Consider the following 15,418-nt stretch of genomic DNA (forward strand, 5'->3'; position numbering starts at 1 on the left):
GAATTTAATTACACCGAGAGACAAGTACGAGATGATTTTGATGGTCAGGTGTGATCAATCTTTCATCTTCTGTTCAAAAAGATGGGCCACGGTCTTGCTCTTAAGTGCTTATGCTATGTATGCGGAAAATTGCGACCTGCAGGCTGCCACATCATACCTGCATGGAAAGGCGACCACTTAGCTTCTTGAGATACCATGGTACCCGGTAGACCCTCGTTTAGTTCAAGCAGAATGCCATCAGGTAGAATCAACTTGACACACTCCCTGCTGAATGCCGAAAACTGGAATAATTGCGCATCTAAAGAAGTGGGCGTTACATGATAATAATCGATGCTGATCCCCTCCGCGGAACCTCAACCCTTGAGAGACAGTAATCAACCATAACATGAGATTTCAGCCTGATGAGACAAGCTATCTTGTTGCACAAGGGGGGTCAAAGGATGGTGGCCTGAATGATGACTAACAACTTAATATCTCCGCACCAGCCGGAAATGGAATTTCAAGCCCCCAAGACCGACACACTCTACTTCCACGGAGCCAGCCTGACCAACAGCCCCGGCCGCAAATACGCCAGCCCCCCACAAACGCAGTACCGCCCCTCCTCGAGCACCTCGATGTCGAAACGCCGCAGCACCTCGGGCACCAGCTTATGCATCTCCATCAGCGCCAGCTCCTTGCCCAGGCAGACCCGGGGCCCCATGCCGAACGTAAGCATGTTCGCCTCCATGCGAGCCGACCGCTCCTCGCTCTCGAGCCACCGCTCCGGCCGGAACTCGTCCACGGGCTCCGGCCCGAAGGCCTCGGCGTCCCGCTGCACCAGGAAGGCGTAGCTCAGCACCTGCGCCCCGGCCGGGACGGGGACCCCGTCGATGGTCTTGCCCCCGGCCGGCACCTGGCGCGACAGGAGCTGCGGGATCGGCGGGTCCAGGCGCAGGCTCTCGCGGATACAGGCGCTCAGGTAGGGCAGGTGCCGCTTCGTCTCGTCGTACTGCACGACGGGGCTGCTCAGGGCGCCCTTGGCCTCGGCAGCCGCCATCTCCTCGCGGACCTTGGCCAGGACCTCCGGGTGCTGGAGGATCAGGCGCAGGGTGAGGCCGAGCCCGGTGCCCGTGGTGTCGGCGCCGGCCTGGATGAGCAGGGTCATGTGCGCGAGCTTCTGCGTGTCGTTGAGCGGCTCGTCGTCGACGCGGGCGTCGATGGCCGTCTGCAGCGCATCGTTGAACGAAGGCAAGCTGTTCTCCCCTCCACCCTTTTCCGTACTCCTTTTCTGTAGCTGGCCGTGCCGGTTCGAGATCTCGCGCGCCCCCTGCGTCATGAGCCAGCCGTTGCCCCGGTCGTCCGACAGCTGGGGCAGGATGTAGTCCTTGAGCTTGGAGTTCAGGATCACGTCGCGCAGGAGGCGCCAGCGGATGGCCAGGCCGAAGAGGCCGACGCCGTCGCGCCAGGCTTGCAGCATGCCGCGCTCGTCCCGGTCGTTCTGGACGAAGCCCCAGCCCTTGGTGAAGAGGACCGTGGTCATGACGTCGGCGGCGAACTCACTGTCCTCGCAAAATTCACATTTGACAGCGTTAGTAACCGGCTCTCAGGAGAGAAAAACAATGGCCTGCTATATGTCAGGCAATTGCAACTTACGAAGTCTTGTTGCTCAGCACCATCGGCCTTCCAATCTCGGATGACTTCTTCCGGTTGGCGACCCAGTTCACAATGAGGTCGTCGATCCTGGCCTCCCACGTCTTCCTCAGGGTGCTCACGGACCAGAAGGAGCCGCCGAGCGCCTTGCGCAGCTTGCGGTGGTCGTCCCCGCCGATGGTGGTGAAGAGCGACGTGGGGCCGGTGGCGTTGTGGTGGTAGATGCCGCCCTTGGTATTGCAGGCGGCGTCCCAGTAGATGTCGCGCAGCTGGCGGGCCTTGGGGAAGAGGAGCAGGTCCGGCGTGATGCGGATGGGGGAACCCTCCTCTGCATTATACGAAGATGTGTTTGTTATCAAGCCGGTCTCACTTTTTCTCTCTGATCTCTCGAGGAACGAGGTGGGAAGGTGGAAAGGGAAATGTGTTCACATCATCACTTACTACTATACTTTTCAACGAGACCGCAGATCCATTCCGGCTCTGAGCGAGACAACCCGGCTATGCCCAGAGGCAACGATGTGCAAGCTGTGTACCACGGCCCTGGGAAGCCTCTGAGGGGGTGGAAGTACAAGCTGTAGACGATGCGCCACGCCACCGCCGCGACCCCGCCGATGACGAGACACCAGGCGAATCCCACGACGGACCCGAGCCCGAGCCCCGAGGTCGGTACAATAGCGTCGAGAATGCGCTGCGCCATCGAGCTAGACTTAGATAGGGCTGATCCGATTTGTTGGTATGTTCCTCAACGTACAGCGTTAGAGCAATATCTCAGACGAAGTATATTGAAAAGATATGGTCAATGCAAAGTGCCCGGGACCAAGAGCATTCTGTTTCTTTTAATAATAAAATCCTGATTTCACCTATCCCAACATTTTTCTTGTGTTCGTAAGTGCGCAATCTACCCCCCGGACTCCTGCATCATGCAGTGCGCTGACTCATCCCCGGCCGTCTTGGGTTGCAACGAACGTCGTGTCGGTGGCTCGATGCAGTTTGGACGGGAGCATGTGCTCATGCAAGATGATGTATGCTAAGCATCTAATGGCAGAAGTCTGCGACGGGTGGATAGGCATAGTCATGTGGCAAGTGGGCGAGCAAATGAGACCAAAGCCCATCTCGCCAATTATTGACCTTGCAGCGACCGATTTGGGGTCATCTCCCCTCTAGTATTTGAGCTGCAGACGCGGATCAGAGTACATTTCCCACACTAATAACCACGCATATGACGAACTACATGATACAGACACGCATCTTTAAAGAAGCGACAGTAAACACTGGCCGAGGAAACATAGTCCCGCTAACTCCCCCTCACAATCGTCCTCAATTCGTCGACCCTGGCTTCGTCCATGTCTGGCAGAGAGTAGGCATAGCCCAAGAATGCCTTCCGGTAGTCCAGATTGGGGGCTTTCGTCAGGTCTTTGTCCACAAAGAGGCACGCACGCAAGGAATCTCGCGTCGCCTCAAAATCCGGGATGCGTTCCATGTGTTGACGATAGCGGTCGCGTTCGAGGATCCCGAAGCCTCGCAGTTCGACGCGTGTCAGGCGGGGGAACCTCTCCGAGTGCAGTACAAGAGACAAGCGGTCGAAGAAGTCCCGGGCCAGACCCCTTCTGGCCTGGCAATCAGGTCTCAATTGCAGGTAGGCCGTGGGATAATGGATAAGGTACCGTTCGTCGTAAGGAACGGGTTGGAGGCGGAGCTCCCTCACGGCGGGGAAGAGCTTGGCGGGACTTTGGCGGATGTACGGCTCTTCGCCGATCTGGTGCAGCGAGGCGAGGTCCAAGGAGACGACATTCTGCATACGCCCGAAGACCTCCCAGGTGCACCTGTCGATCTCGCGGAGGTTATCTTCGCCAAAGTCTCGCCAAATGAGAGTCCAAGTCAGCGCTCTTACATGAAGGGCCAGCTACGGGCACTCGGCCATGAGACGGAGAAACGCACGTTGTCGCGGGACCAGATTGCGAGGGCGGTATTACTCGGTACTCGTCCGAAAAGTCGGCCATGACGACCCAATTCCCCGGGGGCAGTCGAGTACTGATGGGGAAGTGTCCTCCACCATCTCATCCTTTGGGATTCGACCGTTGTTGTGGCAGCTGAGGTTGACCTGTTTGAGCAGAAAGGGAATTGAGAAAATGCGCCAGGACCGGGAGACGCGCCCGAGACGAACGAGGGTCTGACTGTCGCCGACAAAGTGGTCGCAAATCAGAGACAAGATGTCGGCTGGAGGGCCTCCATTCATACATGAGTGAGCCATAGCCGTAATACTTGGCTTCGATTCCAAAGGGAAACCCCCAAAATCATGCCTTGGTGGTGAACGGTAGTGAAGGAATCAAGCCTGCATCCGCCCCCACTTCGTCAAGAGGGGAGCAAGGAGGTGTTATTGTTGGTACTGCTGTTGGACCCCACTGTCAATGTCAATCGTTGCTTGCCCCGCGCCCCACGGCCACGACCCCATCGCGGGAACTACTGTCGCTGACAGGAGTCTAATCGATCGACAGTCTTTACCTAGCATCTAGAATCTACGAACCAACAACGTCTAACGCGCAAAGCATTGATGGGGATTGGGAAATTCTTTGTCGTCAAGGTGTTCATATTCATTTCTCTGGTTGCGCTCTGTACGTTGTATTATTGCACTACTAGCCTTTAAAGCATCGAGTGCACGTTTTGAATGAGTGTTTAGCTAGCACCCCCCCCCCCCAGCTGCCACAGTGAGCCGAATAACCCCCTGCAACTTGTGCACCCCCACGTTTCTCCGCAATTAGGTCAACGTGAAACCACCGTCCACGACCAACGACGCGCCCTGCATGAAACTGCTCAGAGGCGAAGCCAGGAACACGGTGGCATCGGCAATCTCTTCCACCTGAGCGAGGCGCGGGACAGGGCCACGCTCAACCACCCGGCACAGCGCTGGGTCATCCGGGTCCGTAATGAGCGGGGTCATTGTCCAACTGGGAGATAGGTAAGCAGGCGACCAAACATCGCGCATCAACATTATTATGTATGAACAGAGAGGGTCAAGGAAAGATGGGTTATTATGGCAGGTTGTCACATACCCCGGGCAGATGCAATTGATGCGAATCCCCTGCTGGCCGTAGACGACGGCATCCGCCTTGGTCAGGCCCACGACCCCGTGCTTGGCCGCCGCGTAGGGCGTGTGCGGCAGCCCGGGCGGCGGCCCGAACAGCCCCAGGATGGACGCCGTGTTGATGATGCGCCCCCGGCCCTCGCGGGGGCCCCGGTCCTCCTGCGCGAGCATGACGCGCAGGGCCTCGCGCTGGCAGCGCCACACGCCTGCCAGGTTGATGTCGAGGGTCTCGTCGAAGGCCGCGTCGTCGGTCTCGTCCGTCAGGGTCTGGGGGCCCCGGACCCCCGCGTTGAGGACGGCGACGTCGAGGCGGCCGAATTTGGCGATGGCGGCGTCGAAGCCGGCTTTCACCTCGGCCGTGCTGCGCACGTCCATCCGGAGCTCTAGGGTTTCGACGTCGGGGTACTGCGCCCGGATCGCCTCGGCCGTTTTGGCGAGGGCGCCCGGGTCGAGGCCGGCTAGGGCCAGTTTGGTTTTGCCGTACTTGGCGAAGGCGAGGGCGGTTTGGTGGCCGATGCCTAGGAAGCGAGATGGTTAGAGGTTAGAATCAACGACAGAGCGGGACCCGGGTAAGAAGAGAGGGAGGAAAGGTTTTCACACGCACCTGATGCAGCACCTGTGATGAGGGCTGATCCGCTGAGAAGGTTTGCCATGTCTTCTACGAGCTAGTACAGTAGTGTAAAGCTTTCAGTCCTGCGAGAGAGTCGGGCAAGTCAACAAGTGGCGTGAGAGCCACGTGGTATATATATAAGGTTAAGGGGACACTTTCACTTCGTCCGAACTCCATCGCAATGTCGAGGTCTCGCCGCGCCCCTTAGGCCTAGGCCTGGCGATATGGCAGTTTCCACTTACCCCCTCTCTTCAATGGCGTTTGGAAGCCGTGGCTACGTAATTGTACATACTTGGCTAGATCACAATGGACATGAAGCTCGACTGCGAGTGGCGTTCTGGCTCTAACATCGCGATGAGCGGGGTTGCAGTATGTGCGAAGCCGTGTGATAATGTATGAGCGGCAGGAAGACTGCATTTGGGGTACCGCGGATAGATTACCTGGGGCCAGCCCCGCGCTAGGGGAGACGGTTTGGCAATCCGGGGTAAGCGAGGTGCATGTGGGAGGGACGGGTGGCAGTAAAAAAGTGGCACCGAAAATAACTGCCTGCATGAACACGAATAATGATAGGTCTACATGTCCAAATCCGAGTTCATTAGTCAAGACACATGCCCATGTAATGCCAGCTTGTTGGGGTAAGCGCGGCGCGACGAGCGACCGCTGGAACCGCCCGATTCGGCAGGCAGTGCCTCGCAATCTACGCTGCCACTCAATTGCCGTGCTCAAACAAAAGAGCCCAGATCTTGTGCCCGCCATGGGCACATAGTATTAGAAAAGCTCGGCATGATCGAATGAGCTCTTTTCCTTGCAGCATGAACTCCATAGCCAGTACTATTAGCCATACAACACAGAGAAAGTGGTGAAACGCCGTCTGGACGCCTCTATGAACCCCAAAGCACAGAGACGCCATACTGCCCGTAGATTGCGTCTATTTTTAACGTCATATATATCTCATATAATTACACAAAATACATGTACTCATTTAGAAGCCCCGACCTTCCCTCCCTGCTTGAGCCCAAAGAACGAGACGAAAACCACGACGACCATGGAGGCGAACATGGTCCAGAACGCCGCATGGTACCCCGCCAGCAGTTTCTCCTCGTCCGCCTCGTCCGCTCCGCGGTGCTGCGTGACGGACGAGCTGATAGCGGCCGTCACGGCCAGGCCCACCGAGTTGCCCACCTGCGAAATGGCGTTGAACACGGCCCCAGCCAGGGATTGGGATTTGCCGGGGTACGCCTTGGAGATGATGAGGCTGGACACGGTGAAAAGCACTGGGAGGTAGATGTTAGTATGCGCATGGCGGCATGGGCTTGCTTTTGAGAGAGAGAGAGAGAGAGAGAGAGAGAGAGGTTTACCATCAGGATGCAGCGGGATAAGCAGCATCGCAATGAAAGCGCCTTGCCAGTAGATCCAGGAGGGCTGAATCAGGGCCATGATGAGTGGACACACCATGCTGATAACGGCAGAGTATGCTACCAAATCTCGAACGTGCACTTTATCCACACAATACCCCGTGACCTAGAGAGAGTTTGGAACATCTGTTAATACCAAGCCTAAGTCATATCATTTGGCGAGGGGTATACAACTGATTTAGGTAACAGAAAGCACAGCACTTACCACATTAGTAGCCGCCCCAACAAACACCATCGGCAAAAACCGAATCGCCGCCTGCAGGGCCGAGAGGTGCAGCACGCGCTCGAAGAACAAGGCGCTGAAGTACTGAAACGCGTTGAAGACGGCCCAGGTGAAGAACACAGTAATACAGGTCGAGGTGAAGGCCGCGTTCCTCCAGAGGCTGTTGGGGATCAGCGCCGGCCGCCCGCGACGCTCCTGCCACTCGGCCCAGAGGGCGAAGCCGGGAATGAGGAGGACGGCCAGGACCAGCAGCACGATGTTCTGGGCCGACTTGAGGCTGTTGTAGTCGCGGCTCACGACGCTGTCGGGACGTCAGTAAGCTGAAGGTGGCAAAGGTGGGGACAAATCAACGAGATCAGCAAAGATGAAGTACATACGAGAAAACGTAAGAAAGCAACCCCAGCGACAAACTAAGACAGCACGCCCCGATCCAATCCACATCCCGAAGCAGCGACCGGAAAGTAAACTCCTTCTCCCGCGCCGGCGCAGGCAGCGAGGGAAAAGCCGCCAACACCAACAGGAAGTTGAGGATAGCCGACGCATAAAACCCCCAACGCCAACCGACGTCGGTGCCGGCGAAGACGCCGCCGAGGATGAGACCAAAGGAGTAGCCGAGGGGCTGCCCCATGCCCTGGCAGGCGAAGGCCATGTTGCGCCAGCGGCCCGGGCGGAAGGCGTGGACGGTCACGCTGAGGGCGGTGGGCAGGCACATGGCGATGGCCACGCCGAGGACGGTGCGGAAGGCGATGAGCTGGGCGCCCGTGCGGGCGAGGCCGACGCCCAGGGTGAAGAGGCCGTAGAGCGCGGCGCCGGCGAGCCAGAGCCGGCGGGGGCCGACGAGGTCCCCCACCGCCCCGAACAACAACAGCGTGCAGCCCGCCGCCAGGGCGTAGACGGACGCCGGCCACAGCAGCAGCGAGTCGTCGAGCGCCAGGTCGCCGGCCATGACGGGCAGCGAGACGGTCAGGATGCCGGAGCCCATGGTGTTGAGGAAGCTGACGCCCGTCAGCACCGCGATGATGAGGGTCGACTTGGTTGCGCTGAATTGCCGGCCGTGCGGTGTGGCCACCACAGTTTCGGCAGGCGCGCCGTCGCCGCTGGTGGTAGAGGCGGCATCGTCGCTCCTGGGGCTATGTGTGTTGTGCAAGTCGTTGTCCGAATGCGCTGCCTTGTCTCCGTTGATGTGCGCGCTGGGGAGGTCGGACAACTCTACTGTCGTGGTCGCAGATGCAGCCATAGTGAATTAGGCAGTTTCCTTTTTCGCAAATCGTCCACGAACTAAATCGGGAGACTGACAAAGAATGAGCTAAGGTTGTGGGAAATGGAGGTAAATGGAGACGAGTGAGGTGTGGTAAATAGCAGGGGTAATAGACTCGCGGAACTACTTGAGGCTACATTTTACTTTCAGTGGCTAAAGTGTACATGTTCTATTTCTGTCCGTCCGTTGTAGGCGCCGGGGGGCCCCCCGGTCCTCCAACGGCGCGGGGCAGAAAGCCTGGTAGTGGTCCTAATTGATGCTAGTCTGATCCCACATCATACATAGTGCTTACACGAACCAGCCAATACAGAACCCGGAGCGTTCTACCACCAGCCACGCAGCCCGCCAATGACGCAAGGTGCCGATGTGGGCGCTTTGACTGATTACCAAGGATCTGGTTTGGGCGCCTGGACCGTGGGATCGGGACCTAGTCGAGGTAAGAAATGCTTATTTGACGCGGGTGGCTACGTAGGTGGCGCCACATGCGAGGATTCGATCTACACAGCAACAATACTTGGGCTACAGTTATTTACCCCAGCCAGTTAACAGTTTAACGGCCCGGCTAGGGCGCTCAGCTAGCTTCATATACTCTCGAGCCCCCGTCGACGTCACGACCGTTGACTCCATATTGCCACGGCGACGTTAACAACCACAGCCTACTCCGTGACCAACGTCGAAATAGAGATAGTTTAGGGTAGGGGGTCTGAGATGACTGTCAGTGGATGCCGTCATTCGAATCCGTTTACGTGGGTGGCCTCGTGCTGGCCAAGCTACGCCAAGTAAACTTTGGATCGTCCAGCATTATGCTGCATCAGACGGAGCAACTCGAACCGAATAATCTCTATGAGAAACACGTATGACAATAAGAGAGAAGAGAAACACGCATATAGACAGAAAACAAGGCGATCTAGCATTCGATCCCGGCTAGCAGCCCCTAGTATCTGTATACTGATAAGCTTTTTGGGGGCCTCCGATCCAGGCTGTCTGGGGGCAGGATCTGGGTTACCCCGGCGCGGACCGGGTCGGCCGAAACCGTACGGGAAGCCACCCGACCTCCACCAAGGGCCAATACGTAGGGCTAAACCCGATCTACAGCCAGATCCCACTACTAAGCTTTAGAGTATGCATGTTGGACCCTGCAGACCAGACCCTGCAGACCAGACCCTGCAGACCAGACCCTGCGTATGAGGCTGCGCACGTGTGGACGCCAACGACAGACTAACTCCTCCATAATGCGAAGCAATGCCAATCTGCCTCTATACCCAGGTCCCCGGTCAGAACCGAGCCTCCACCACTTGCCACCACAGGGGCCTGTTCGTGGTCGCTCATGCCCGCTGTCACGATGTTTAGTCTGTGCTTGGCCCTTCCCGGACCATCGTGACGACGTAAGAGGGACAGGCAAGAGGCGAAGATTGGGGGGCTAGCGGCGGCGGACGGCCGGTCTGGGGGACAAGGACATGATGGGACTTCCAAGGGCAAACAAGCAAAGGTACAAGACGACACCAAGAGCTCATCGACAAGCTCCCTCCCGTCAGATACAAAAAGACAGCATTGCTCCGCCTAAAGTTGCGTTTCGATTTCTCCACACTCGCCAAACACGATATAAGAAGAACGAAGCTTGGAAGCTCAAAACCTCTTGTCTGATTCATCAACATCTGATCTACCGTCTAATCCTCTAAAGCTCTCATCAACCCTTAGTCCATCATGAAGGTCGTTATCTGTGGTGGTGGTCCCGTCGGTGCACTGGCGGCCATCTACGCCGGCCTCCGGGGCCACGAAGTCGAAATTTACGAGATGCGAGGAGGTACGTTATCCATCTTTCCCTGCCCTTCCCTGTCTGCCGAAATAACTGACTCGAGACGGAATGTGACAGACCCCAGGTGTGAAGAGAAGACGACGACGCACCAGGTCGGAAAGTCGATCAACATCACAATGTCGGACCGCGGCTTCAAGGCCCTGGAGCGCAGCGGCGACAGAGATCTAGTCCGCGACGTCCTCAAGGGGACCATCGGCGTGCACTCGCGCGAAGTCCACGGCGTGAGCGCGACGGGAGAACTGACGACCACCCAGGTCCGCTACAGCACCGAGGGAAAGGACCTCACCGTCGTGAGTCGGGAAGACCTGCGCATGGTCCTGCTGAACCGCGTCTTCGCCCTCCCCAACGCCAGGGTCTTCTTCAACCGGAAGCTCCTGCACGCCGACCTCAACGCCAGGGAAGCCATCTTCACCGACTCGCGATCGGACCCGTTCGGCGTCCAGTCCTTCACCCGCGCCCGCTTCGACCTTATCATAGGCGCCGACGGCTCCCACTCCGCCGTCCGCCACCACCTCGCCCGCTTCAGCCACCTCAACACGACGACCCGCTGGCTCGACACGTGGTGGTGCGAGTTCCACATCCCGCAGGGCCCCGACGGCCAGCCCAAACTGCCCCTGGACCACCTGCACGTCTGGCCGACGCGCGACTTCATGTTCATCGCCCTCCCGAACCCGCAGGGCACCTTCACCTGCAACCTCTTCGCCCCGGAGGCCGTCTTCCGCCACCTCCGAGCCCGCGCCGCCGGCCACGACCGCGCGGGGCTCGTCCAGTTCTTCGACGCGCACTTCCCGGGAATCGTGCCGCGGCTCCTCACGCCCGCCGAGCTGGCCGCGCAGTTCGCGCAGACCCAACCCGCCGCGCTGCACGACCTGCGCGTCGCGCCCGTCAGCCACGGGGACGCGTGCGTGCTCGTCGGCGACGCGGCGCACACCATGGTGCCCTTTTACGGGCAGGGCCTCAACACGGGCCTCGAGGACGTGCGCGTCCTGTTCGACGACGGCTACCTGGACCGTCTGACGTGCGGCCGAAAGAGCCAGAGCCAGTACCCGTGCAGCGACCGCCTGAGCTTGGAGTCATCGTCTCCGTCTTCCGAGCCCCTCGCCGAGTACAGCGCCCACCGCCAGCCCGACGTCGCCGTCATGAACCAGCTGGCCCTCGACAACTACCACGTCATGCGCAACGGCCTGCGGGCGACGCAGTACCCGCAGCTGCTGCGCCGGCGGCTCGAGGAGGCGCTGCAGAGGCATTTCCCGGGGCTGGGCTGGCAGACGCTGTACTCGCGCGTCGCCTTCTCGTCGGAGCGCTTCTCCGTCATCAAGCAGAAGGACGACCTGCAGCTGGCCTTGTTCCAGGTCCTGCTTGCGCTCGTGCTGGCGGCCGTCCTGGCGGCGCTGCTCTGGGTCGTCGCTGCTTCCAAAAAAGGGCAGGTGACGACGGGGGAGTCGGTGATTAGGGCCGTTTGGGGCGGTGCGGATGTTAGGATCTCCGGCAGGGGTAGCCACTCACGGTAACAGAGTCGGCAAGGGGGAGGATGGGGTGGTAGAACCGAGTTAGATTGTGAGGCCCAGATCTAGGAGCGACTGCCGATTGCTGACTTGAGCCCCCAGGGAGATTATGGCAGGACGGAGGAGTTCTGATAACGTGCTATGATTATGTGTTTAATGAAGATGTTCATATTCCATGTATTCTATTCGCTTTTGACGCTGTGGACTTGATCTAACTACCTGTTGGAGGAGAGAGGTGCTTCGGCCACAAGTGTTGCTACAGCACTCTCTCAAAGCTGGGTTTCCGACCAAATGTCTCCGCTGGTTCTTTTGCTTCCTTCCAACACATCTGCCGTCGAAGCAGCCGGCTGAGCGACTATGTGTCCCATCGACTCGCAGGACTCTTATGGCCAGAATGACGACTAGTTATCGTCCCAACCAGTCGATTCGCAAATGCAAGCCTATTTTGATACCCAAAGCCCAGTAGCAGACTCACCTGGCGTGATTCAAACCCAAAACAGCGACCGATCGAGTCGGAGTGCGACGCCTTCTCATCAAGGAACCCTTGGTCAAAAGGTTCAAGGTCTTATTCAATTCACCACGTTACGCCGGAATGCCTTATGAACTGACAGTGAACAGTGATTGAATTGAACCATCGGCTAAGATAACATTCATGCTATTGGACGGCGGACGCGAATGCCCTTGGGCTATTCCGTCCTCATGGCCTCTGCCTCGACGTCGTCACTGACATCGTGCGCAACCAACTGCATCGCCAGGCTTAGCAGAGATGACGGTGAAGCGGTAGGACGTACCCGGTGAATGACTTTCTGTTCGTCCTTCTCGGACGCCATGAACGCGGCAAAGCTCGCCAGGAACCACTGTCCGGCGTCGTTCCTGGAGAGATGCGCCATGCAGCCGCCCAAAAGTGACTATCGCGTTTACAGTACGGACAGAGCTGGATCGACAGAAAGAGTTGTGCGCTGGCTGGTAGGACAGCAGGCGCAGCGTATTTCATGTCATGAATGATGCGCGCTGTCGGCAAGGCAGCTCGCGACCAGGCTAACTAACGGCTTGGAACACGCCACCTCTGCAGATGCGCCGACAGTGACTCGTCGAGGCTCAGCAGGAGCTTTGTCCAATTCGTCGTTTCAAGAGGCGTCTGCGTTTGCACTTACACCCCCGGACAGTTCTAGCGCCTACCTCTCTCCGAGTTTGAGGGCTTTGACGCCGCTCGGATCAGTCTAGAAGAACATGGCAAAGCCGGCGTCTTCCAACGAGACCCCCGAAGCGAGCGCGAGCTGCGCCTGTAGGTGAAACTCGGATCCGAATGCGGGTGTGGGTTTGGATTTTCTTTGCGCGCCTGCCTCTGCCTCTGCCTCTGCCTCTGCCGTCGCGGCGGGGTCGTTGTTCCACAGCGCGTGCAGGTGCTGCAGCGCGTGCAGGTGCTGCAGCGCGTGCAGCGCCTGCTTGGCGGCCAGGTTGAACAGCCTCATCTCCGTCAGGTCGCTGATGCCCTGCTCCAGGGACTCGGTGACGTCCGGGCTGAACTCGGACCGCGGCACGCCGCCTTGGGCGTTCGTGTGCGCAAGGGCGCTGGCCAAGTCTCCAAAGTCGAGCGGCACGGTCGCGATGACACGCCGGACGTCGTCCAGCAGCTCGTCCGACGAAGCCCCCGCAAGCGGGCTTGGACTGGCTTCGGCCGTGGCCGCGGCCAGGCGCATGGTGGACGAGATGAGGGTGAGGTAAGGCAGAAAGGACGGCGTATACCGAAGGGTATAGAGCTGGGTGTAGGACCGCAGGAGGGCCCGAACGGCGTCGGCGGCTTCGGTGCAGACGTCACGTGGTACGACGGTCGAGCCTTTTATGCGCAAGCGGATGTACGGGCGGAAGAGGAGCATGATGGCACAGTGGTAGTAGATGTGGACAACGAAGACCGAGGGTGTGTAGTTGGCGCCCAGACGGAGGGCCTCGGGAATCCCGTTATACCAGTCCAGGTAGCGGTTGTAGGCTTCCAAAAGAGCGTGGGCCGTGACGGGGACGTGAGGCGTCTGCATGAGGTACGCCGTGCTGTGGCCCAGCTGGCTGATCTCGCAGAAGCACTTGAAAACGGACTGCGTGTTGGACGCCTGCATATGCAGGGGTTGCGTACAAGTCGACGCTCCCAGGGCCGTGTGATCTGGTTCGGAGTGTTAGCAGTAGGGGGTCAGCCGCTCCGAGACTCTCTCTCTCTACGTTGGGGAGACCTACCTTGGGGTGGATATGGGGTCCACGGTGCCGCCTCGATGTCGGCGTTCATGGGCGGTCTCGGAGGTAGCGACGGCGCACGCGAGGTCAGCGGCAACGTGCCCACCACCATGGACCAGACGTTGTCCAGGGCGAAGGCCCCCCAGAACGTCGTGTTGGAGACGGCGATGTTGCCCGCGTCACCGAAGTGGCCGTCCTGGCGTATGCCCATCTCGAGGGCCAACCGCATGCTCTGTCCGGCATAGTACCTGCTTTCCGTGTTCCGCCCGCACCTCACCTCGCGGATGGCCATGATGCTCATGGATTGGATGTTGGTCAGGGTGTATTGGTTGCTGTCTTGGGCCGCGAGCCTCAGGGACTCTTGGAAGAAGTGGTCACTAAGGGCCTGCGACTCATCCGACGGGGTGGCGCCCGAGGAGAACAGGCAGCCCAGGGATAGCAAGGCGTTGACCAGCGTCGCCGAGCAGTACCTTTGTCTCCCGCTCAGAAAGTCCGCCAGGAAATACTCCTTGTGGATCGTGGCAAATGTCGGGTATTCCCAGCAAAAGTAGAGAGCGAGCAAGTGTTGAACCAGAACCATGTCCTGCGTTACGTTGGTCCACGTGCTGCCGCAGAGGTTCTGGTCGGACAGCGCCACGGCGGGCGACATGTAGTCCATGAAATTGTAATCGGTGGCGCCCTGCGGGACGGATGGAGAGAGTATCGTGGGCAGGACTCTGTTATAAGACGCCATACTCGTGGTCCACATGGTGATTTCGGGGGGGAAGCCGGCGCCGGCAGACGACGGGATGGGGTTCCGATCAGGCATTTCGCTGTCTGGTGCCTTGCCCGCCCAGTCGGGCAGGGGAGTGGTGACATCCGAATATTGCGTAGACTGTTGGGTCGAATGTGATTGGGTCAGGGACAGAGAGGAGCCGTCGTCTGCTACCGAGGCTGCCGAAGCTGCCGGAGCCGGCGGGGTCCCGTCATCTTCGGCCTCCGAGGGCACGGTATCTTGCAGCCATTGAGAGACAGCATCGACGCTCTGGCCACCACGCAACCGGGCGAGCACTTGGTTGTACATCTCGGGGTTGGTAAGCCCCGCCAGCACAGACTCGTTGTGATGAAGGCAGCGTTTCAATTGGTCGACTTCCTCGCGGAGGCTGTCTTTGGATTGCTTCAACGGCTTCTCATAATGGCAATGGGCTGCTACCCCATGCTCTGAACATCTCCGGCATGGGTTATTGCCGTCGCACTGTAGTGGCGGTCAATCACAAGTCTCGGATCGTCACAAAACATTGTGACACTAGAAAAGAAAAAGGGGGGGAAAGGGTACCTTGGCGCGCTTCCTCTTACACTCGTTGCAAGCGTTTCGGGTCACGTCGCTGGCCCGGCGGCTCCTCTTGTTTCGGCCCGTGGCAGCTGCAGTGCCTGGCAGACCCGGTTGGGCATTGGAAGCCCCGCGGGTACCGCCTTTGGTCTTTCCTTCATCGCTCGCCATGGGGAACGTCAAAAATGGATGGCTGGATCTTGAGCTTTTGGTTCGACGCAATGCTAAGGTTGGGAAGAGCGAGAACCAATGTGGTAAATTAGCCTGCACGCCTGGTTACTGTAACATTGCCTTAGGGCAAAAGTAAAATGCGATAAAAGCAGGTGGTGGAGACAATGACGAAAAACA

General features: G+C 58.7%; 6 protein-coding genes across 6 annotated transcripts; 2 read left to right on the forward strand and 4 right to left on the reverse strand.

Annotated features, from left to right (window-relative positions):
- Positions 1–523: 523 nt before the first annotated feature.
- PG985_009609 (cytochrome P450) lies at positions 524–2,326 on the reverse strand (the record flags this gene model as incomplete). Its single annotated transcript, XM_066829377.1, has 3 exons — positions 524–1,538; positions 1,633–1,957; positions 2,071–2,326. 3 exons carry the CDS (start codon positions 2,324–2,326, stop codon positions 524–526), a joined length of 1,596 nt encoding a protein of 531 aa, XP_066684289.1.
- A 223-nt stretch (positions 2,327–2,549) lies between these two features.
- Positions 2,550–3,631, forward strand: PG985_009610 (uncharacterized protein; the record flags this gene model as incomplete). Its single annotated transcript, XM_066829378.1, has 2 exons — positions 2,550–2,651; positions 2,870–3,631. The coding sequence occupies 2 exons, from the start codon at positions 2,550–2,552 to the stop codon at positions 3,629–3,631; spliced, it is 864 nt and encodes a 287-aa protein (XP_066684290.1).
- A 753-nt stretch (positions 3,632–4,384) lies between these two features.
- On the reverse strand, positions 4,385–5,364 carry PG985_009611 (uncharacterized protein; the record flags this gene model as incomplete). Its single annotated transcript, XM_066829379.1, has 3 exons — positions 4,385–4,574; positions 4,680–5,229; positions 5,316–5,364. 3 exons carry the CDS (start codon positions 5,362–5,364, stop codon positions 4,385–4,387), a joined length of 789 nt encoding a protein of 262 aa, XP_066684291.1.
- A 935-nt stretch (positions 5,365–6,299) lies between these two features.
- PG985_009612 (uncharacterized protein) lies at positions 6,300–8,196 on the reverse strand (the record flags this gene model as incomplete). The annotated part of the gene is made up of 3 exons (XM_066829380.1): positions 6,300–6,842; positions 6,942–7,260; positions 7,337–8,196. The coding sequence occupies 3 exons, from the start codon at positions 8,194–8,196 to the stop codon at positions 6,300–6,302; spliced, it is 1,722 nt and encodes a 573-aa protein (XP_066684292.1).
- Positions 8,197–9,921: 1,725 nt separating this feature from the next.
- On the forward strand, positions 9,922–11,544 carry PG985_009613 (Kynurenine 3-monooxygenase; the record flags this gene model as incomplete). The annotated part of the gene is made up of 2 exons (XM_066829381.1): positions 9,922–10,021; positions 10,091–11,544. 2 exons carry the CDS (start codon positions 9,922–9,924, stop codon positions 11,542–11,544), a joined length of 1,554 nt encoding a protein of 517 aa, XP_066684293.1.
- Positions 11,545–12,758: 1,214 nt separating this feature from the next.
- On the reverse strand, positions 12,759–15,241 carry PG985_009614 (uncharacterized protein; the record flags this gene model as incomplete). The annotated part of the gene is made up of 3 exons (XM_066829382.1): positions 12,759–13,693; positions 13,765–14,995; positions 15,077–15,241. The coding sequence occupies 3 exons, from the start codon at positions 15,239–15,241 to the stop codon at positions 12,759–12,761; spliced, it is 2,331 nt and encodes a 776-aa protein (XP_066684294.1).
- Positions 15,242–15,418: the final 177 nt, after the last annotated feature.

Source organism: Apiospora marii, assembly GCF_038362585.1.
Source record: "Apiospora marii strain CBS 49790 chromosome Unknown utg000005l_segment0_segment0, whole genome shotgun sequence".
Lineage (NCBI taxonomy): Eukaryota > Fungi > Ascomycota > Sordariomycetes > Amphisphaeriales > Apiosporaceae > Apiospora > Apiospora marii.